Source organism: Lutjanus erythropterus, chromosome 12 (assembly GCF_056507025.1).
Source record: "Lutjanus erythropterus isolate fLutEry1 chromosome 12, fLutEry1.hap2, whole genome shotgun sequence".
NCBI classification, from domain to species: domain Eukaryota; kingdom Metazoa; phylum Chordata; class Actinopteri; order Lutjaniformes; family Lutjanidae; genus Lutjanus; species Lutjanus erythropterus.
In genome coordinates, this window is record NC_139328.1 from 12026977 (window position 1) to 12049652 (window position 22676).

The 22676-nt window shown below is 40.1% G+C and overlaps 1 protein-coding gene across 7 annotated transcripts in view; it reads left to right on the forward strand.

The window, feature by feature from the left end:
• kmt2cb (lysine (K)-specific methyltransferase 2Cb) overlaps positions 1-22676 on the forward strand; it is an 87526-nt gene that overhangs the window by 14708 nt on the left and 50142 nt on the right. For 6 of the 7 annotated variants that reach the window (XM_084732328.1, XM_084732330.1, XM_084732329.1 and 3 more), the window contains exons 3-13: positions 2351-2439; positions 4854-5001; positions 6776-6985; positions 9205-9314; positions 9424-9533; positions 10146-10308; positions 11343-11514; positions 13187-13301; positions 15766-15941; positions 16152-16525; positions 21405-21485. In XM_084732328.1, the coding sequence (XP_084588454.1) occupies positions 2351-2439; positions 4854-5001; positions 6776-6985; positions 9205-9314; positions 9424-9533; positions 10146-10308; positions 11343-11514; positions 13187-13301; positions 15766-15941; positions 16152-16525; positions 21405-21485 (1748 nt within the window). The remainder of the gene's footprint in view (positions 1-2350; positions 2440-4853; positions 5002-6775; positions 6986-9204; positions 9315-9423; positions 9534-10145; positions 10309-11342; positions 11515-13186; positions 13302-15765; positions 15942-16151; positions 16526-21404; positions 21486-22676) is intronic. The other variant, XM_084732331.1, reaches the window with a different exon arrangement.

Sequence of the window (22676 nt, forward strand, 5' to 3'; positions counted from 1 at the left end):
ATGAGAGGGGATATCCCGATCAAGTTTTTTTTTTGCCTTGGATCTCAATCCAAGTCCTTTAATAATGAATATTTGCCAATTCACAGTTCTAATCCAATACTTCCGTGTCTTCCTGCAAGCCATGCTGCAATCCAAGTTTCTACTGAACAATATATTTGACACCTGTATAGCTCTGCATTGAGATATGTTACTAGGTTTAAAGCTTCTCCCGATGGTCTTAAACGGTTTTGCATTGTGTCCTACAGAGAGGAGTGTCAGTATGCAGCTGTAATGGTGGAAAGTTTTGGACAGGATTCGGGCCACCTCTGTTGCTCCCCTGCAAGAACATATACTGAAGTTTGAATGCAGTTTTCAACTAACTGCTGCAGTTTGTTTCCTCACGCTGTGCCTTGGTTCACATGTATGCTACACTGTGTGTTAGGAATACAGTGTAGCGTTTTATACAGTGCATGACAAAGCTTCATAAAGCACGATGCACAAAGTCAAGTATTGCTCCAGCAATATCTAGAGCAAGTGTTGAAACATGGCAGTGCAGTATAGCAGCCTCCGTGGAAAAGGACCTGTGTCTTCTGTATATATAAGCGGCTCATTCTATTGTCACACACAATTATTATTATTTTCAGGTGGTTATTTCTGCCATATTCTTCTGATATGTCTGTGTAAATCTTAACAACTGGACCCTTGAAAGAATTAGGAAGAAGACAAACCTGAACAGACATTCAGGGTTTGCTTTTTGTACTTGACAGTTGTTGTCATTCTGTGTAACATGTTTTGGTTAGTGCTGATAAGGTTTGAAGATCTTTTTTCAATTATGTTTGGCATATCCACATCTGTCGACACCTGTTAGATTTATTAAACTAATAACATAGTTATTATTTTGTTCACCAGGCGTACCATCAGTTTGGACAACTATCTGGCTTCATATAACCAGTTACAATCAATTTTGAAAAAAGAAATTATCAAGTCAAATTCTGATTACACAGGGCAGTTTAGCACATTGCTATTTATCTTTTAAACCAGGACAAGACAACACTTAGGCTGTATCATACATAATTACATCTAAAATCTAATACAGTATCTACTCTCATAATGATATTGATTAAGTATCAATATAATACCCTGATATGGAGTAATCATTAAAACAGCTGGGTTGTTATTGTAGCTATCCATCAATTTCCCTTAAAGCACTATATATTGTGCCTTTTTTGGTGGAATTTGCTTGTGGTTCTGAATTATTATTTGTTTTGTACTTGTGCTTTTTCTTTTTGTTTTGTATTATCTGCATCATTGGTTTTGTCTGAAGCTTCAATGGACATTTTATTGGTATGTGACATACATGACAGTGATAGCTCAAACAACCCTAAGGATATGTCTCTTCAAGATGCCAAACACATACTCATACACATTCATGATTAGATATTTGTTTGTGGTGTCTGAAATTACACAGCTATTAACATATAATAAGTGATGTCTGTATCCTGATTTGAAATTCAACTAGCGCATGTTCTAATGAGTCGTTATCCCTAAGGAAACTGTAAACGATGAAGATATTTGTTCGACGTTGCTCTGAAGATGAGCACACAGATTTCAGTTCTCGTGTGTGAGCACCATTAAACAGTGATTAGTTAGAACACCATCACTCTACGTAGGCATCATCATTTATTTGTGGATTATGTTATATTAATGTCAGTACCTCTTTATTTAATTCCCAGCCTGAATCGTAGTTATCCAGATTGGTCTGTGTCTATCTAGGGCAGAACAATTAATCAAAATTTTGTCAAAAACACAATATATTTTTAATATGCAATTTCCGAATCACAGGAAACGGAATTATTGTTAAAGGTAATGTCTCTGTCAGAATATCATTTTAAATTAAATATTGTTGTGCTGCAGAGATGTTCTTGGCCTGCACATCATATTCTACGGAAATGATTTTTGTTTGCTATGGATCCCTGAAAAAATCACATCATAATAATTTTAGTATGCTTTTCAGTGAAAATGAGAATAGTTATGTAAAAATTATTATCCCCTCTAACATTGTAAATCATATCATAGTTGCTGCATAAGTCAAGATAATGGCAATTAGATATTTTTTCAAATTTGTTCAACCCTACCTCCATCTTTAAACTCCACATGCTATTGGACTGTATTGTATACCCCCACCACCACCCTTCCACCTTGCCCAGCGGCTTGAGTGCCTCCATTAAAAATCAGTGACAGCTGTGACTATATTTAACTAATTCATGACCACACCGCCATCCCCCCTCCTGAGGAAAGCCCAGGCACTTTTTCTTGTCTTGTTCTTTTTCTCTGCCTTTATTTATTTGTTTGTGTCTCTTCCTCACCCTAGGGGTCGCACCAGAGGGAGGGTTGTTGTGGATGAGGAGGACAGCATGGATGGGACTGAGATAACAGAGTCCGTAGGCCCTCAGGACACAGGTGAGACTTCTCAATCCTCTTTTTTGATCCATTATGTACACGCTGGCTATGTTGGGACTGATATGAGACTTGAACTTGCTCATCCAGGCAGCCTCATGCAGACAGTGCTTCAAAGGGGTATTTCAGTAAAGGTAGAGGAGTCTCCCTCTCCTGGAGAAGGATGGATGAGAGCTTTTTCTTGGCACCCCGCGCTTCTACTTCAGGGCTATAATTGAAAGGGTTTAGCTTGAGCTGTGAAGCTGCAGTGGGTGTGTATTTTTTTTTTCTCCCCTTACTGCTTCCATCTTTCCTCCTGCTCCGAGATTGGCATTGAGGTGCAGTGGGAAAGAGCCCAAGGCTAATGCCCTCTAAAAGCTTTTTAAAATCCCATCAGTCTCTCCAGACCCATTTATGTGCTTTTTTATGTGTGTACATCATGTCACATGACCATGCCTCCCATTCTCCTACATCTCAGTGCTACCCTGTTGCTGTGCAGGAGATATTGGTGAGTGAAATTCTGCTAGTGGCTAGTTTTTACTTTTATTAGTTGGGGTTTACATTACATTAACAATAGGCAATTGCAGATTATAGATTTTTTTTTTTTTTTTTTTTTTGAAAGAGCAGAGGATGCACTTGAGTTTTGCCTTTCAGTCGACTCCTGTGTCCACTAGAATCACAGAGGATCCCTCACTGTTTCTCTCTGCCTCCAGGCATTTGTCAAAATGAAATGTACAGTCTCTATACAGTCTTGTTCATAAAGTGATGTGTGTACGGCTGAGGTCAAGCTGACTATTTCTGTACTTTGAAAAGGTCAACATGGCTTTAGAATTCTATGTTAATCATAGGTATAACCCCTGATTTGTATTATTTGTACAATGTAAACGTAAATGTTTTATGCAAACCACTTCTGAAACCGTTTTAGTAGTGGGTAGAAATGGATTACATGTTGTGGGGATTACGTAATCAGATTTTAAAAATATATATATATATATAATCAGCCCAAGTTACATTTTAAAAATGTGTATTTAAGCAACTATTTTGACAAGTGATTTATTGGTTTGAATAATTTATTTAAAGAAAAAAAGTCCGAAATCTTGAGTATTTTCTGGTGTTTTTGCTCCTCCGAGCTGAAAATCTTCTGGGTGTAGACAGAACATGGCATTTGATAACGAAATCTTTTGGGAAACACTGATCAACATTTGTCACCATTTTCTGACATTTTATAGACCAATCAGGTATTCAAGAAAATTATAACAAGTAAAACACATCTGACATATGGGTTTTTTTAGACTGACAACTGCTCCACAAAAAAGATCTCTATGAGTAAAATGCATTTTATTGGCATTGAAAATGTTTTGTCGATGTTTAGAAAGGGGGAAAAAAAGAATATTTGTGGAACTCAAAGTTTTGTGGCTGTGCCCAGTTTTTTTAGAATAAGATGCAGTATTTTCAATGTTTAGAATTACTTTTGCATTACTTCAAAATTAAAGTATTCAGATTTGATTACATGTTTTTGTGATCCAGTGGATTGCATTACTAATTGCAAACATCGCCATGTAATTTTTATCCAGGAACTGACTGCATTTCAAAGTAATCTGATCCAACCCTGATAGTGATGTATTTAATTCTTCACATAATAACAAGGGTACAGCCAAATATTTAGTTATAAAAAACAAAGGTGATACACATTTTCCCTCACGTCAGTTGTATCCCAAGACTGTAAGAAGTCTTCCACAGGTGCGTTCAGTTATTAGGAGGTAATGAGCTTGAATCTGTCCTTGTGTAATTCCATTGGATGACACTGAATCATTGCAGTATTAGCCTAATTACATCTCAATGAAATGTTAATAAAAATTTTGCATGGCTCAAAGTCTCAACGAGAGATACATTTGGGAGTTGTTTTGTATGATTAGCACAGTGAATTGAGCCTTTTTTTGTAATTTAGATCAAAAGCACTCATGATGGTAACAAAATTGGGTGTAGTTATATTTCAGGCTAAATATTCCCCATTAATATTAAACCTCACTTCTTGAGACATTTTGGCATGCCATGATTATTGTATTTTCCCTACTTCCTTTGTTATTGCTATTCTGTACAAGAGCTTGCTATTCCCAGTGGGTTTACTGTAATCAGTGCTTGAGCATATGGTTCCCATATTTTACCATCCATCTCACTAATAAAGGCTGTGTTTTTGACCTGGAGGAAACTGACTCGAATGCAATCAACCTGCCCTATGACAGCTTGTATCTGTCAGAAGCTGCATGCTGATTTTACAGTCATAATTAGCAATGAATTGAAGAGCAGCTAGTATCATAGGGGCCAGTATTGAATAGGCTGCAGTGCTCATCAAATGCGCTGGAGGGATTTGATTCTAAGTAAGTTCTTACGGACTAACCAATCATTTGTTCTTTTTTTTCTTTATTTGTTATCATCAGAAACGCCAATCCATCCAGTGGAAACTGTGGAAGTGGTGACCACTGAGGTGCCAGAGGAGGACAAGCCCTCGTCCCCTCTGGCCCAGAGCCCTCCAGCTGAGAATTCAGCAGGACCATCTGTCCCAGCGAGTAGAGAAGTCAAAAGCAGGTTAGAAACACTAAACTTCCCCTGAACCATAACTGTTTGAGAAATTAAGATCCTCGTGTTTTTAAGTGTGTATACAGCATGAATGTGTATATGTACAAGCATTAGTGTGCATTTGTGTCTAACAATGTGACATGCTGTTTGCCTTGCTGTGTACACATGCATGGATGAATTGAAATAGAGTCATCAGCTGGTAGAGGCAGTGCTCTTCCCAGGTGCCACTCTGTTAAAGGTTGTAATCAATCTCCTGGCCTGTCCCTGCTATCGATGTTAGTGATGGAGGGCAGACCGGGCGCATCTCCTGGGATCTTATTAACAAGGCCATCTCATCCCTTAAAAATGTGATAAATATTTACTGCCCTTGTTATTTCTCAACTTTCCAACTTTTGGCCACTATTCTCTCTTTTTGTCTTTGAACTACTCTGTCTGCTAAATGCCTTTCTCACAAGGAATCTGCAGCACTTCCATGTCCAGTTATTTTTGTAAGGTGGTGGTTTTTGTTTTCAACATTCTGCATAAAAAAATCATGCAGAATTAACTGCTGAAAGGTGCAGGAAGATATTCTGGAGAAGACAGTTTATTGTTGAGTCTCATTCCTAGGTCATCAAATACCAACTCCTGGGGTTGGTGGCTCAAACATAGTTGATTGTTGAGTCTGAGACCCTCAGGTTGGTGGCTTTCAACACAAAATCTCAGTATTTGATGACCTGGGAATAATCAATAATCGGCTATCTTACTGACCTGTGAATGGCCAAAGTCTTTCGTCATAGACTAAATTTTCAAAAGCCTGAAAAAAACAGAACCAAAGGGAGGTGAAGTGGTCTACTTATGCCAGCTTTAAAGTGGTTAAAGCTGTATTGTAATATTAAAATCCAAAAGCACTGCACCAAATTTAAAATTAGGATCTCCAAGTCAAAAATCCAGAACATAGCTTTAAACATTTTTACTCAAGGTTACATGTAAATGTAGGGTTGGGCATGAAACACAAAGCCAATATGGAACAGGTTCTTATATGACCAGTACGTTCTGGACAGAATCGCCATGCGATGACTCATTTTGGTGCCACATGTCTGACCTGTCTATTGAAAAAGTTACCCCCCGGTGCGGAAGTTACAGATGCATCACCATACATGCTTAGTTAACATTATGGTAACACTTACTCTATATGGGTTTGGGTGCAGGTAGCCTACTGTTAAATAGTAGCTACTATAAACATGGTGAAATGCCAAGCTAAGTGGTATAAAGTTGGGTTGTATTTAACTCTAAAGGATTCCAATTTGTTATGTAATGTAATGTGTTGTATTTTTTTAATATATATTTAAATAAACTTTAAATTGTCAACAGTAAATATGTTGGTCAAGTTCAAGTCCAAATTTGCAATTAGCAATCAGTTGTTAATGTCATTGAACGTCATTTTCTGCTTCTTTTTTTTTTTATAAGTATCAGTTCAGCCATTGGTATTGTTTTAGCACCAGCATCAGGCAAAACTCAAACGATATCTTACCCTAGGTTAACATGCGAGTCAGGGTGTGGCCTGCTACTGGTATACCATGTGGATTCACAGGCGGTTCACCTCCTAAGAGTGTGTCTGTGTAAACAGTGTGTGCGCCTGCCTCACAAATGTCGCCATTATGTGTTTGTATGTATGTTGTTGCCCAGACAGTCCCATTGCCAGGAGAAGGAGGCCTTAATTCATGTTGACATGCACTGCACTGTATTAAGTCACAGTAGGTATATATAATTAAACACCCCCTTCCGCCCATTTTCTTTGTTTCAGCGAGCGTCTTTGTGCCTTCTGTTACTGCGGTGGCCGTAGCCTGCTGGGTCAGGGGGATCTGCGAGTATTCAGCACCACGCCTCAGCTTGAAGCACTCTTCAGCCACAAGGGTGGAGGAAACTCGACGAGCAGTGATAGCAGTGATGGTGATAAAACCACTCAGCCAAAAATGGCCGGCGAGACCACCTCAGGACAGAGGGAAAAGACAGAGTAAGTAGGCCTGGCTGATGCTGTTGTCATAAATGGTTTGGCTGTCAGTGTTTGTCAGGACAGTAAAGTAATCTGTGACGAGTCCTGTTAGCAAGTTGTGTAACTCCATCCCAGGTCTGAGCCTAACTCCTACTGCACCTGAGCTGCTGCTGTTATACTTGTCCGGGAAGAAACATTGGTAAGACGTAGGCCTTTTCCACCAAGATAGAACCCATTGAAGAACCAGAGCTTATTCGGTGGAAAAGACTTCTCTGACAAACGTTTAAGTCCACTTGAGCTTTGACAGGCACTAGAAGCACATTTGTTTGTGTAAAAGTTTCTGTATTGTTGCTAGCTGAGCTAACGCTATAAGAAGAGGGACTCTCTGCTGTGGATGTCTTCGGGGGAGTGGCGGTACATATCTGTAGCCCTTCTGTTGCAGTCTGGTAGTGTTTCTACAGCCGTCAAAAGCAGCAAAATGGAAAAAATATTAAGTTGAGGCTCATCAAAAAATAGCAAAAATGCCCACTCAAGAGTGAGGGCTGTGGGAGGTGGGCCACCCAACTCTGATTAGGAGGCATTAACCTGCCTTTTGTCTATAAATCTAATAACAGAGTCCCTCCCTGATTCTATATCAGTGTTGGCATCACAAGGCTCAGGATGATTCTAAAAGAGTGGGTGGAGTTATAGCCTTTATCAACCCATGAAATGCCGATTTTATTTTTTTTTAATTTTTTTTATTACGTGTATTTATTTATTTTTTTTAATATAAACCCATCAAGACATATCAAAATTAACACCAGTATTGATGTGTTTCACCATGGTAAAGTAATATAATTTAGTTTACAGCTCAAAAACATGTTTAAGTGTGCAGTACCTCTTTAATGAGCTGCAAGAAACCAAAATTTGGTTGTCCTGAGTCTTTGCATGAATTGGTTGCAGGTGGGGAAGTAGTCGTAAGTGTCCACAAAACTTTGGTCTTTTTAGGAAATCTTTTTTTAAAATTGATTCTTTTATTTCGGGTAAAATGACCTTTTACCCTTTCCCTGGAAAGCAGTATTCTTACTTCGTGGATTATCCTGGTGGTTAATAAATGGCCACACGCTTCCATGCACATGTTTACCCATGCACTAACTCATACACACAAAGGAGCATGCTCACAAAACAAACACACAGGCCTCACAAGCTAAAGTGCCTCTCTCAGTTAGCAGGTTGTGTTGTCACTCTGCATTTGAAGGCTAAATTATCACTTTGCCATAGCAGTTAGTGTCTTCAGGCCCTGGGATGCCACATCAGGTGAAGGGTGCACATAAGCCTCTCGTTCGTGTGAGTGTGAACTCACATATTTGCACACTGTGCCAACAAAGGACCCTCCTCTGACACTTCTGGACAGCTGCCTAATTTGTTTTGGTCCTTTGGAACCAGTTGGGTGTCTCTCCGGGCTCCTGGTGACGTAATGGGCAGTGCGAAGCAGTATGGGTCTGGCAGCACGCCAAACCAACCAGTGGCTGTTGTGTTGTTGCCGTGTGATTGGTCATTGGGGCCAGTCCTCCGTTGTGCCTCACAGAGGCACAGGAGGGTGCAAGAGGAGTAAGAGGAGAAATTATATATTGATTTGTCAGCTGGTGGACAGAGGGGAGGACTGTGGAAACGTGAGGAGGCGGGAGAAGATCATTACATAATTGGCGATGAAACTTTGGCTGTAAACAATAAGCCGTCAAGGCTGTTTGTCATGAGTGTGCCATCATGCTTCCAGAAACCAGTCTCTTGATTTTGGCCATCGGTTTGTTTACTGGAACTTAGGTCCTTTTTAAATGCTAATGCTCCCTCTCCACATTTTCCGCATGCTATGCAGCTCACTAGTTCAAGCCAGGGACTCGGGGAAACGCATCCTTTTCAACAGATTTTATGAGACAGAACAGCCAGCCTCTTGTGCACACACCAAACAAGATGGCCCTCTTCCTCCTCCTCCTCCTCCTCTCCCTCCTCCCCCACAGCTTTTTATTTGCTCTCTAACATTTTTCCCCCAGCTCATTCTCTCTGTCTTCATCTCTCTGCTTTTGTAAAAACTGCACATCGTCCTCTACCTTTATGTCTCTACTCTCGATTCATTCCTAAATTGATTCAGGCTGTCCTCCTCCTCCTGCGTTACACATCTTTTAGCTGTCCTCTTTGGAAAAAGAGAAAAAAAAAAACCTGTGCTGACCCGCTTTCTCTGCAAACCTCTTCCTTTGTTGCAGCGGGTCTGAGAACTGTGAGGAAGAACCAGACCCAGCCAGTCGATTTTGGGATGAGCTTTCTCATGTCGGCCTTCCACAAGATCTTAACGTCCAGTCTCTCTTTGAGTCAGGTAAGACTGATAGACTAAACATTTTTACGAGTCATTTCTAATGGAGAGTCAGCATGTGTTCATGAATCTATACATGTTAATTTAAACATTTTGTGTCTTTGAATTTCAGGGCAATGCTGGGCACATCAGAGTTGTGCCTTGTGGTCCGAAGGTGTTTGCGAGGGCGAGGGACAATCTCTGCTTAATGTGGACAGAGCCATTGACTCAGGGAGCACAAAGGTGAGTCAGGGGAGAACATCCGCGGACTAATAGGTGTTAACACCATCTTAATGTGTTGGGGCAGCAGGGAGGGACTGCTTCAGTGAGGCACGGCAAAGCTGATGGATCAGACTGGCTGGTAAAGGTCGGCCCGACAGCGTGGATCTCTCAGCTGTGAAATGGAAAAGGTCACGCCACTCAACGGGGCTGAGCTCTCATGGCAGCTTAGCTCCCAGTGTTAGCAGCAGTGGCACAGCTCACAGCTCTACGATCGCGTTTGCAGCCCATTGGTCGTGCAGCCCATCAGCATGTCTTCCACTTGATCTCCAGAGTGGCTATTAGTACACACTCATAGAAGTGAGAGAGTTTCTGTCATGACTGTCATCATCAGGGGGCTAAAACAGGGGGTTAAACAGGGGTCTTGATCCTAATCTGAGAAACCTGATGAACATTTTCCCAAAGAGACATTAAAGGATAAAGCACTGTTTTTACATAAGCTAAGTCAGTCATAAAAAATGTAAAGGAATGAGTTTAGTGAATTATTTCCTTGGATGTTCATGGAATGTATTAATTTTACTTGCAAATAAAGACATTTTAGACATTTAATGATTTTTTTTTGCTTTCTTTCTGCAGCACTGTGCATACTGTAAGCGCCTTGGAGCATCCATTAAGTGCTGTGCTGAAGGATGTGCTCAACTCTACCATTACCCCTGTGCGGGGGCAGCTGGGACCTTTCAGGATATCAGGAGTCTCTCGCTTCTCTGCCCAGAACACGCTGAATTGGCCATTCACAAATGTGAGTAGAGTAGAAGGAGAGTAGAATTGGACACACTGTATGTAAAAGCTATATTAATATGATTTACATTCAGTTTAAATTTGACATTTTATCAGCTATGTTGTAGAACCCAACCAATTATATTGATTGACTAATTTTATCGGTGCAATATTGTCACAACTATATCGGTCAATATTGGTGTCCGTGTATATATTGTCCCATATGCACTTAAATTTACACAGACTGACACAGACACTTTTTAGTTGTTAGTATAATAGGCTGCATTTTATGTATATGTGATCAACTTTCTTAATTCAAGTTTAATATATACATATATTTTTCTCTGTTTGTCTGTTTTAATTTAGAGTCATTTAATGATTACTAAAAATACTGGGGAATTTTTCATGTTTTAGTGTCCTGATATCATTCTGGACGATGTTTATTGTTAATTGTAAAATTTCCTGCCTCCCTTAACGCATCTTTGTCACAAGTGTTAACCACTTATGAGGGCTCATTGCAAGAAATGTGTGTTCATTAGGGGTGTTACAATTTCAATATTAAATTTGAAATGAGCTGTCAATTTTCAGTAAGCGAAGGCAGAGTATACATGTTTTTTCTCTCCACTCCCACCTACTTGTGTGTGTCTGAAGAGAAAAAAAAACAACACTTCAAAGATGACGTGTAGCTTACTGGTCATTATATCACACTTGATACCATATAGACCATCTTTTTAAAGAAGAATGTTAATGACAGTTGTAAGGGAATAAAACTAATGGATGGTTGATCTTTACAAATCAAGACTCAGTAGTCAAACAATGGCATAGCCATTGGTGCTAAAGAAATGTTGAAATCGAATCATGACTTCTGTATATTGTATTCTGTATAAAGAATATCAGCTGATATATTAGATAGGAGAATTTTTTTAATTTCCTTATATCAGTATCAGCATTGGCCCCAAAAAATCCAGTATTGTTCGGGCCATATTGTCTGATATTAGATTGTCTCTCTCATTTTCTTGACTTAACTGATTGTTACTTGAATTCTCCTGCCCACAGTTGTAGATGAAGTAAATTGCGCGCTATGTGATAGCCCAGGGGACCTACTGGACCAGCTCTTCTGCACCAGTTGTGGTCAGCATTACCATGGGATATGCCTGGACATGGCCGTGACCCCTCTGAGGAGGGCAGGTTGGCAGTGCCCCGAGTGCAAAATCTGCCAGACATGCAAGTGAGTCACCTTCCCACCTGCTTAAATAGTGGGTCTCAGACTCAATGTGTTTGTCCAATCTAGCTTTTCTTTCAGTTTTCTTCTTACTATTTTTCTCTATAGCTAGCAGGCATGGTGCTTAGCGCTAGTTTGTTTACCTCTGTGGGTTGTGAGGAGCTAACTGAATGCTGTACCCTGAAGCTCAGTCTTGTAACTTCTGACCTTATTTAAACAGTACAGGAGCTCTGTTAGCAACCAGGCCTGTTTGCCTTAGGTGAACACTGTCCATTGAGCTTTCAGCTCTATATTTACATAGAAACCCTAGTAGCATGTTGTGTGCATAGCATGATATTTTTCAAGATGAGTAGGGGATCATGATGTATTATCACAAACTATAATGGATGGTATGGGAGATGAGACTGGCTTAAAATTTTCTGATTTCCTTTGTATTGTTTAGGTTTGGAAACACAAATCCTCTTACCCTTGCCTGTGCTTTTATTGTTGATGTTAAACCAAAACTTAAATGTTTTTAAGAAGTAAAGATTAGTTAAAATACATCCTGTCTTGGCCAGGAAAAGGCCACTTGTGTGTTTTACAGTCACGCTTTCATTTCTTTTTCCAAACAATTCTTCAGCCTTACTCATTGACAACCCTACAATTAGAGATGTAGCACCCCCACACATCGTGACGCACAGCTATACGCCCCAAACTACTGTATATTATCATTTGGGCTAATATTTTAGCATACTAACATTTCTCCAGGAGCAGGCATAACTTTGTGTTCAAACCATGGCAGTACATCATTGTGTTTGCCATTCTGATGCCCAACAATCAAACATGCTTGAATTAATTCTTCAAACAAACTATGTTTGCCACCTTTGGTGACTATAAAAGCATTACACTGCTGCCAATATAACATTAGAAGGATGGACTAGGTCGTTGTATACACATAAACAAAGGACTGACCGAAATAAATAAATCCTTACTAGTTAAATGCATAACCAGGCCACTAAATGCTCTCCAGAAGTAATTGCTCTGGCATTAGATTCAACATATCAGGACAACTTGTTGCATGTTCTCGCCTACACATTGCTGCAGGCCTCCTCTTGTGTATGCGTTTATCAACAATTAGTCAGTCAGTCATTTAGGGACAGTCAGTGTGCTCAGCCAGTCTTCTAGCTGGCAAAAGTGAGGTTGTTTTATTATGAATGACTTATTTTATTTTTTGGGTTGTTTAGAAGTACAATATTGAAGTTTTGGCAAGACATACATTCAAGCAAAAACAAATAATTCTGTCTTCATTTTATGAAAAATAAGGACAGAGCACATATTTGTTATGGCAGGAAAATGCTTGTACTCTCTTTTGATTCATGCATACAGTCTTTCAATTACATGAAATAGAACTGATATTTGTGTAAAATTAAGATCCACTATAATAGAAACAACAGATCAGGTCAAATAAAAGATCTGAAAAAATACTCCTGGCAAGGAAAATTAAAGGGAAGCAAGCGCTTAACTAAGAACTAAAGTATGTAGAAAAAAATAATTTGTCCAGTAAAGTAAAACAGGATGACTATTATCATCCGTCCAACTATATATAGTTATATAAGTCTTGGGTAGCTTTTTGCAGTTTGTGTGCAGGAGGTCCGAATCTTCTGTCCAGTTTCATACAACCCTCTCTGTCTCTTTGTAGGAACCCAGGAGAGGACACTAAAATGCTGGTGTGTGACATGTGTGACAAAGGCTACCATACCTTCTGTCTGCAACCTGCTATGGACTCTCTTCCCACCAATGGATGGAGATGTAAGGTAGGTGAGACCTCATGTGATGCTGGATGGCTTATTCAAGACAATATAAAATAAGTGTATTTCTGGCTGGTATATAAAAAATATTCTAAAGCTGTTTACAGTTGAAGTACCAGCCTATGGTAATGGTAATGCCCAGATTGCTTCCACCAGGTGTAACTTTGCAGCAAATTGCAACACAAAATACTCACTGTGTGTGGACAGTCATACTCTGTGGAGAACTGTTCAGTATATGAATTTTTACACGGGAACAGAGAAAAATGTCTACCGCCTATGACAGTATGAGTTTTTGGTGATTTGTATTTGAGCTTCCTGTGGTTAAGTAATGACTCACACCAGCTGATCTTTTAAAGGTTTCAGTTCAGCCTTGGTGCCCTAAGACAACGCACCGCCTGTGTGTGTATGTGCATGTTAATCTCACGCATCCCTCTGTGTGGCCCCGCCCTACATCCTCCAGCAGTGTAATGGTGTGCTTGTCACTCAGGCAGCTGGTTAACACACCACGTAATTTTCTGCAGCGGTCAGAGGAGGCCACGGCAGGTGATGAAAGGTCTTATACTTGGCTTCTCTATCTGACTCAGCACAGGAGGAACACAACCCACACACATCCTTGCCACTCACTTCTCCTAGGCGCCCGCCACCAACCCCTGTTGCACTTACATGGTAGTTTTGTGCTGAGAGCAGTCATCTCGCTGCAGTAGAAATCAATGAAGAATAAGTCATGGTTCCAGTTTCAGTGCTCTGTCATGTTCCTCTTGATGTTGTCTATCATGTATGAGCACCAGGATGGCAAGCAGTGCCTGAGAAATGAGCTCACTCAAGCTAAGTGCCCGACTAGTCTACTAAACTAAGCAAAGTCAGTATATTGCTGAGAGATGGTAAGTGTTGGTACTAGGGTTGGGCGATTGGACGGGTACATATCGGCTGTCAAGGATTGTCCATTGCCGGTCTCAACATGGTGAATTAAGGATTTATTTTGACCAAACCAGAATTGTTGAATATTTGAATAGTGGAAAAATAAACTAACCTGCTAGAATATATTGGTAATCCCTGGTTATTGTGTGGTGGCCGATTTAAACATATTGGCCAGTACAGTTTTCATGAACAAGCTTAATAAAATAACACAATTGGAAACGACCATGCTGCAATTTATGGATCCATAACACAACTGTGTGCAGTATATTTAGTCTAAACTAGCCCTATATCATAAATGTATATCTAATTATATTTGAAAGCTGAAAAAAGTAGGAAAATATGGGTCAGGAAAATATAGCTCACAAATATTCAAGAATTTAAAAAAGGAGAATGGAAAAAAGAAATTAAGTCTTTTATGATGTTGTGTTTGTAAAAAGAAGTATCTGTGCAGATGTTGCATTCCTACCATCAACAAAATTAAGTCCAAGTACCTTTATAAATTAACAGCTGTACTTAAGAGGCATACTGCTGAAATAAAAGCCAAATGACCACTTTCAACCCAAAGCAGCTCTGCTTGCTGTTGCACGGTGTCAGTGTGGATATTTAATCAAAAACGTTAGCTGTCATTTATTTGCTTTGTGCCTCTGTTGCTTACAACGATGTGCTCAACAAAGCTATTCCAGTGACTTTTTTTCTTTTTAGGTAATTTAAAGGGGGTACAAAGCTGATCCTTTTTTTGATTATTTTTTGGGCTTTTGCCTTTATTATGATAGTGACAGCTGAAGATATGACAGGAAAGGGGGTAGAGAGAGAGGGGATGACACACAGCAAATGGGCCGCAGGTGGGAATCGAACCGGCAGCCGCTGCAGAGGACTAACAGCCTCAACACATGGTGTGCACACCCTGCCAACTGAGCTATAGGGACGCCCACAAAGCTCATCCTTCTCAAAATAATCCCCAAAATGTTGAAGACAAAGCTGAAAAAGTGAAAAAGAGTTCATACATGTGCTCAATCTTGAAATATTAGGAGCCTGTTTTGATTTCAAGTGTTTTTTTTAATGGCAGTATGTTGCAGGCAGCCATGTAGCTATGTAGCCAGAGCCTGATTAATTTGATGCCAGTGTTTTATTCTTTTCAACTTTTATTCTTTTCAATGTCAAAATTGTGCTAAGTCTTAACAGTATTCAATAGTAAACTGTTTGTGCTGTTATGTGTAACCTTAATAGCATTTATTAAAAACTGGTTAGTCTAAATGATCCTTTTGATTTGAAAATTACCTTGTAAATCCATTTCATTAAAGCTGGAAAATACTGATGTTATTTTTTAGTCATACTCCCCAGTTCTGCTGCATAAATTCTGCTGGAAAAGAGTCATGGTCTTAAAAATATTAAAAATAGGCACATTCGCTATGGACCTGGCCAGGTTTTATGCATGTTTCCAGTTCCATGACTAGAATGCCAAATTGTATCGCAGAAACACTGTATTCATACTGCGCTGGGTCTGACTGGTTCCCAATGTCATCATGTTAAGAAGGCTTCCTTTGCTTCTCAGAACTGCAGAGTGTGCATCCAATGTGGAACACGATCCAGCAGGCAGTGGCACCACACCAGCCTGCTGTGTGAGAACTGTGTCCAAAACCAGGACCCTGCTCTCTGCTGTCCTATGTGTACCTGCATCCTGGACCCTGAGCATCACAAAGACTTACTCTTTTGCCACACTTGTAAGAGGTAAGGAACCTTTGTTTGTAATGTAAAAACTTCAAATGCAATGCTCTTTTTTTTTTTTTTTTCTTTTTTCGCTCCTGTGGCAAATTTATCTTCCCTGGAAACCCTAAGGAAAAACACAAGGAAAACCACAGTAATAAATATGTCACATTTAAGAATTTCACAGAAATCCCTGGTGAAAAATCCCTTAAAATTCCTGTGCACTCCTTTCAGATGGCTACACCTGGAGTGCGAGCGTCAGAACTCAGGCCAAGCAGAAATCCACCCCAGAGAGGACTATGTTTGTTCCAACTGCAGGTCTCCTGCTGCAGAGCAGGCGCTACAGGCAGAGGATATGGACACCGGCCCAGATCTCAGCCCTCAGCCAGCCTCCATGCACACAGACTCTGAGACTGGCCTACAGCTGGCTAAAAAGCACACGGACCTAGAACCTGGCACTCAGCTGCCTCCTGAAATGCACAATGACCCCAAACCGGAATTACTCGCTGTTCCATTGCACTCAGATCCAGAGCCTGTCCAGGCTACCGTCCAGGAGGAGAAGCTGGCCACGTCAGCCCAGAAGCCTGGTGGGTCTTTGTTCCAGAAAGGTTAGATTATACACAGGAAGATGACTGCTCTGATCTCTTTCTTTGTGTTATCTTGATGTCTTTATTGTCCTCTATGCCTAAGTGTCCCTCCTGAGAATCTGATCTGTTTTACCAGCATATTAATCATCTTGTTATTGCAAGGTAGGACCAAGGAATGTAACTCTTTTGATAATACAGAATCATACACAAGCACCAGTTTATACGGTGGAAAATGAAAGAGAATCTTTGTAGTTCAGGGTTCATTCATTCAGCCTCTAGCCATGCAGAAGGAGTTGAAAGTTTTGGCCGTGCAGCATAAAAAGGGTCTGTAGTGTCAGTGCTGATGAAGTTTTGAAAGTCACAGTTGTTGCAGATAAAAGGGCTGGGAGTTGTTTGGACTAAGACCAGAGAGAAGCACTCCCTCTTTTATTGAGAGGATTTTCTGAGGACTCTCCAATAACCAGATGGTGTCGTACTAGCGACAGATTAAAGCGACTCTATTGTCTTTGTAACACTGTGTTTTGAAAAATTAGAAGTACTTTGTTTCTCCTCTTCCTGTCTCCTGGGGAGGCAGTATCTGGATTGATTCTTGAGAGAACTTCTTTTTATAAAATTTCACTTAAGTGCATGGCTAAGAAATGGGCACACACGTTGGCTGCTCATATGTGTTGTAAATCAACTTTACATTTGACTTGCTGCCAAATTTGTTCATAGTACTAAACAGAGGGAGAGGTTGCTGAGGCACTGTAACCATGTTAGATGTGTGACATGTCATTGTGTGCATGTTTGTCAGCAACAGGTGTGTAACACTGAATCCCTCTGAAGCCCCTGCTTGACAGACACTGCTTGTTGTCTTTTGATTTAGCCTATAAGTTACAGCCGTTGGATTCGGGGCAGAGTAGAAGAACTATGTTGTTTTAATAGTGGTTCTTTTCATACCCGAAGAGAATAACTAAGTGGAATATCTGGCTATTCTAAGAAATGTGATTGAATAGGCCACACTGTCAATGTCTTCATAGACATCTGCAAGTCCATATAATCTGGGGCCTCTTCTTTTTTTAACCAATGGTCTGCAAGGGCTGATGATCAGACTGTACAGTATGAACACATAAATGGGGAGCTTTGGCTTTACATTGCAGACAATTTATTCATGAGCTGGACTTAAACAGCACTTCGGAACTTGCACACAGCTGAACTCAGAGATTTGACCTGAATATCATTTGTTCTGGCATGTGAGCTTTTTTAGCTAGATGCCATTTAGCAGCAGAAGTACCAACTCCCTAATAAGGCCCTTCCTTCACAACAGCTGTCTATTGTTTCTACTGGTCATGATCCTTCTGTGATTCACTATGGTGCACTGTGGTGTGGTGCTCTACCAACACTATGAGTTACGCGATGCTGGTATCTGCTTGTATGAAGCTCTCGGCTGAATCTCCACTCTGGTCCATGTGAGTTCTGCCAACAGTGGAGTGGAGTGCAGTATCAGGGAAATTAACGTTGAGCTGGGGATGCCAGTGGTAGCTACACTGCCCACTCCGTCTAGACAGCAGACTCTACTGGCAGGAGAGAATGGATAGGAGCATCATGATGGTGATGATATTAGATCCCTTGTCTGAAAACCTGCCTTGGAGCTACGCTGGCTCATTCGTGGCCGCTCACACAGCTTGCTCGCTCAGCTCACTGTACACATGTGCTCTCATTTTACTAGCTTTTTCCTGTGGTCATGAACTGCTTCATCATTGGATTTAGCTGGCAAGACTATGCTTCTCCCACTGTGGTTTTGAAGACAAGTGTGCATGCGATCTGTGTATTGATTTAAGAGGAGCTTTGGAAGGTTTATGTTAAACACCTCAAAATGAGCTTTACCTGTTTTTTGGGGGGGGTTTTTTTAGACACGTGTCATAATGCTGAAGATATCGTTTGGGATTTTAGGTTAAAGCCTCTTGAATTAGACAGTTATTTTTTATTTAATTTTTTGCAGTGTATAATCCTGCACCAAATAAGAGAGGAAAATTTGGTAGGGATGCAGGAATTTGGGTGTTTCACAATGTCCAATATGACAATATTTTCCAACTCATTCTGGCTGATACTGATGCACATATCTTCTTTATCTAATCTCTTCTGGAATGAACATTTTCTTCTGCATGATAATATCACAATGGCCGCTCAGCAGATGCAGACATAAAATGCAATGATTTACAAAATAAAATGCATTGATTTTAAAAATAAAATACAGTGCTTTTCAAAAATGGACACATTCATAGAACAAAATAAGACAACTACAGCTGACAGGTTCTTTTTGTTCTTCACTAATTTGTTGTAATGATTGGGTTGATGGCTATTAATGGTAAATTTGATGTTAAAAGAAATTTATAGCATTAAGGAATGTGATTTGGCTCCTCCTCACATGACCGATGCTTAACTTGCAAGACAGCTGGATTCACAAGATCAAGCGAGAATCCATTTTGTGAGGCCACCAAAAGTGGTGCAGACAGTGTGCGTCCTAGGAGGGACTAGTGGCAGCTATGGGCATGGTTTTAGGTGTTCAACAGCGAGAAGGGTCCATGAAGCGACTTGTCTTGAACAAACAATAGCGGCTCCTGAAGAGGTTAGCATAGATGCTGCGATAGCATCAATTATATCAGAACTGGATAGTATTTCATCATTGAAAGAAGAGCAAAGAAGTGCACTGAAGGCTATTCTCAATGGAAACAATGTTGTCCTGACTGACGTTGTCAAGAGTTTGATTTGATTGAAGTTAGCCCATGTTATAAGTGACAGACAGATGGTTCATCCAATCACCTGCCAAGTGTTTTTTGAAAGTGTTCTTTTCCAAACAGTTTCTAAGGACGACTTCCCAGATGGGTCTGTGTAACAAACCATCTGTCAGGTTAGGCCGACTCTGAACATTCATTGCAAACAATAACTTTGATATCCCTTTAGTCATTTCTAAAACCCTCCACACCGCAGACATACTCGTGTCACATGTGCATAATTAAAGCGTCGTCTCATTGGCAGAAATGTTGGCATTTATAGCCAATACAAATATTTCATTTTAAAACCTTTATCTGCTGATGCCTTTATCATCTGCCGACTATATTAAAACTACTGATATTAAAATTTAGTTTAATAATGTGCTTAAATTTACTTAGATATTGGCAGTTTTTTTTTTTATATAATTATGTGAGATCATCACTATGGTGCCAACCGCCCACACATGTAATGTAATTAAAGTCATTAACCGGAGCTGTTTATCACCTGCCAGGATTCTCCACCACTTTGGGTTTAACAGCAGGCTTACCGTGACTCAACTGACAGATGCTGTTAGATCCATTCTGTGACTGCAAGTTAGACCTGGCTTCAGGCCTCTGCTGCATTAATCAAAGCCGTGTATTTATCCCAGCCATCACCTTATTCACAGTAGGAGATATAGGAAGCAGGGTGTTAATATGAATGAGAATGTGTGTTCAGCTTGGTCAATAGTTGAAGGCTTGAGATGGTTGGAGGCCCATCTCCTAATTGACTTTCTGGCATCGGCACCGGATGAGCACCTGCAAGCTGCACAGTCATGAGCCCAGAGCACACAGACCCTGGGATGTTGGTTGTCATGGTTACTCCCTTCCCTGGCAGAGATGCTTAGCAGGTGCATGTGTGTGTCAGGATCAGTGTGACATGGGAACTTGTGGATTGAAATGGTGGGCGCCTCGTTAAGACTAGGCTATCTGTACGGTCAGAGGCTGTCTGGCAGAATATTGGCTCGATGTGTGGATGCCTGATAGCCAGGAATGACTAGTTCTATTCATGCCAGACTAGCCAAATGCAATGATGTCTTTAATACAAACCCAAATGGAGATAGAGGATAAGGGGAGATACTACAAAACCAAATGAAAAGAGAGATACATTATATAAATGCTAAAATGTAGCTTCTAATAAAGGCTTGCCACATTGTCCTTTTATGCATTGTGACTGCTTGTTACTGGAAAGCCACTGCTTTTCAGTAACACTCCTGTCACATCCTTTTCAAAGCTAATGCAGCAGTTCATTAAGTCCAAGCAGAAAATAATGTTACATGCATATATAATGTACTGCATGAGCTTTTTTTTAATTATGCTAAGGTTGAACCGTATAAAATTTCCTTTTCCATTTATTGGCACAAAAGAAAATTTGTGATCTGCATCATAGGGTTTTATGTGTTAAATTAGATGTTATGAAAGATTATCTCTGTTCACCTTGTTTTCATAGAGAAACACCCAGTGGTTTTACTAAAGGGAGAAGAGTTTCTACAACTTAAGAATTCAGATAGTAGTATAGTGTGGTTTGCTTTACCATTGGATTTGAAATAAGGGTTGGGTAAAATTGATGCAAGTAGCAGAAATATGTCTTTTTCTCTCAGTTAGTTTCACTGGGCATCCAAGCCCAACATTTCCCTATGGCCCACTTTTATTGAATCTTGATATGTTCACAATGTCTCCAGACTCTTAGTTCTCTCTATTAATGAACAAATTAGGGTTGTAACAATACCAGAATTTTAAACTAGTATATAAAAACGATACTGAATGTTTTTCTTTTTGCCAAGATAACAAAAGAAATTCCCAGGAACTCAAAATAGATACTTTGTTCTTTTATTTTTTTATTATTAGCAGAATAGCTGAGCACTGTCTAATTTTGCTGCAAGCCAAATGTCAGGCAAGACTGAACTGAACTGAGGTCTTGAATGAGCACTTAAATTATTATTACTTTTTAGCTTTGGTCATTTTAATACTGTAAATATTGGATATTATATCATTTTAAACTCATGGTATTGGAAGAATATTGAAGCGTGAATGCCTTTTACACCTCTTAGAATAAATGGCTTTTATAATGTATAATATATTTTGGTAATGAATCTTCTCCTTTTTAGACGTCTCAGTGGGAGCAGATGTTGTCGAGAGACAGGTCACTGAACTGTCTGTCAACAAAACCCTAACAGAATTCAAACCAGGTTTGTATACACAGCCTATATATAGTATTGAATCTGATTGCTTTAATATGACAGTCAGTAGTTTGGCTCACATTTCATTCACACTGTTAAAATCTGTGTAAACACAACTGTGTTTACTGGTAGTAAAAGGCCCCTGACATGGGGTCTCCCCACCAAATCCACACCATTTACCTTTATGGCATTAAAGGGGACTTTTGCTTTTGCTTATTTTCAGTCAAATATATAGTAATATATAAATATATTACTATGTTGGATGTTCATGTTAAACATGCCCAACATTTAAAATAATGAGGTATATGTAAAAGTAATCCCTGTGAGCAAAAAGCTCAGGCTGAAGACTGCTCTGAATTCCAGGTTTTTTTTTCCTACTAAATCAACTCATCGCAAATTTACTGACTGGTCCTCTGGTCAAGGCACAGCACGCCCACGTCATACAGGGACATGCCCATCCACCCACTCAGTCTGTCTATATGTACCAAGGTGATTTAGAGCAGCTCCAATCTGGATCATATTTTATGGAGAAAATATTGTCTGGCTTTCCCTCTGCTGTGCTCTGGCTGCCCTGCCTGATATCTCTGTGATCTCCGGCTTCTCTGCCTAAACTCTCTGTGATTTATGAAGTTTACTGACAGACACATAGCTTTACTTGTTGCAACAATAACCTTTAACTGCTGCCGACTGTAACTTAGCTGTCATTAGCAAATTAGCTCAGTTAGCTTTGCAGTTAGCAGTCCTGTTAGCGGACTCTCCTCAATGGGTTCCCCTGTCTCGGGCTTAAAAACCACCTCCTCCAAGCAGTCCAAAACTTTGTGCTAGAAGGGAAAACACCAATTCAACCTGGTTAAAACAGTGGTTAATTTAGCGACAAATAAAGCTATCTGTCCATCAGGAAACTCCATATATCACCGACTTATTTTTTCCACAAAATATGATTGAGTTTCACCACAGTCTCACTTATGGCGTATGATGAGAAGGGCAGCTATTTTATAGGGCCATACCCCTGACTTGTGGCGGGCAGCACGCACATCCCTAGTTATAAAGCTGCGTTTTTGTCCAATGATCAGCGAGGCCTGGCCTCATCAAATTCAGTGCCCCATATAGTTGTAGCTTAGCTGTCATATGCCATTCAGCACACAAACAAGAGGATGAAGTAGTGCTCACAAGCACTGGGTGCTGCCTTTTGGTAGGCTT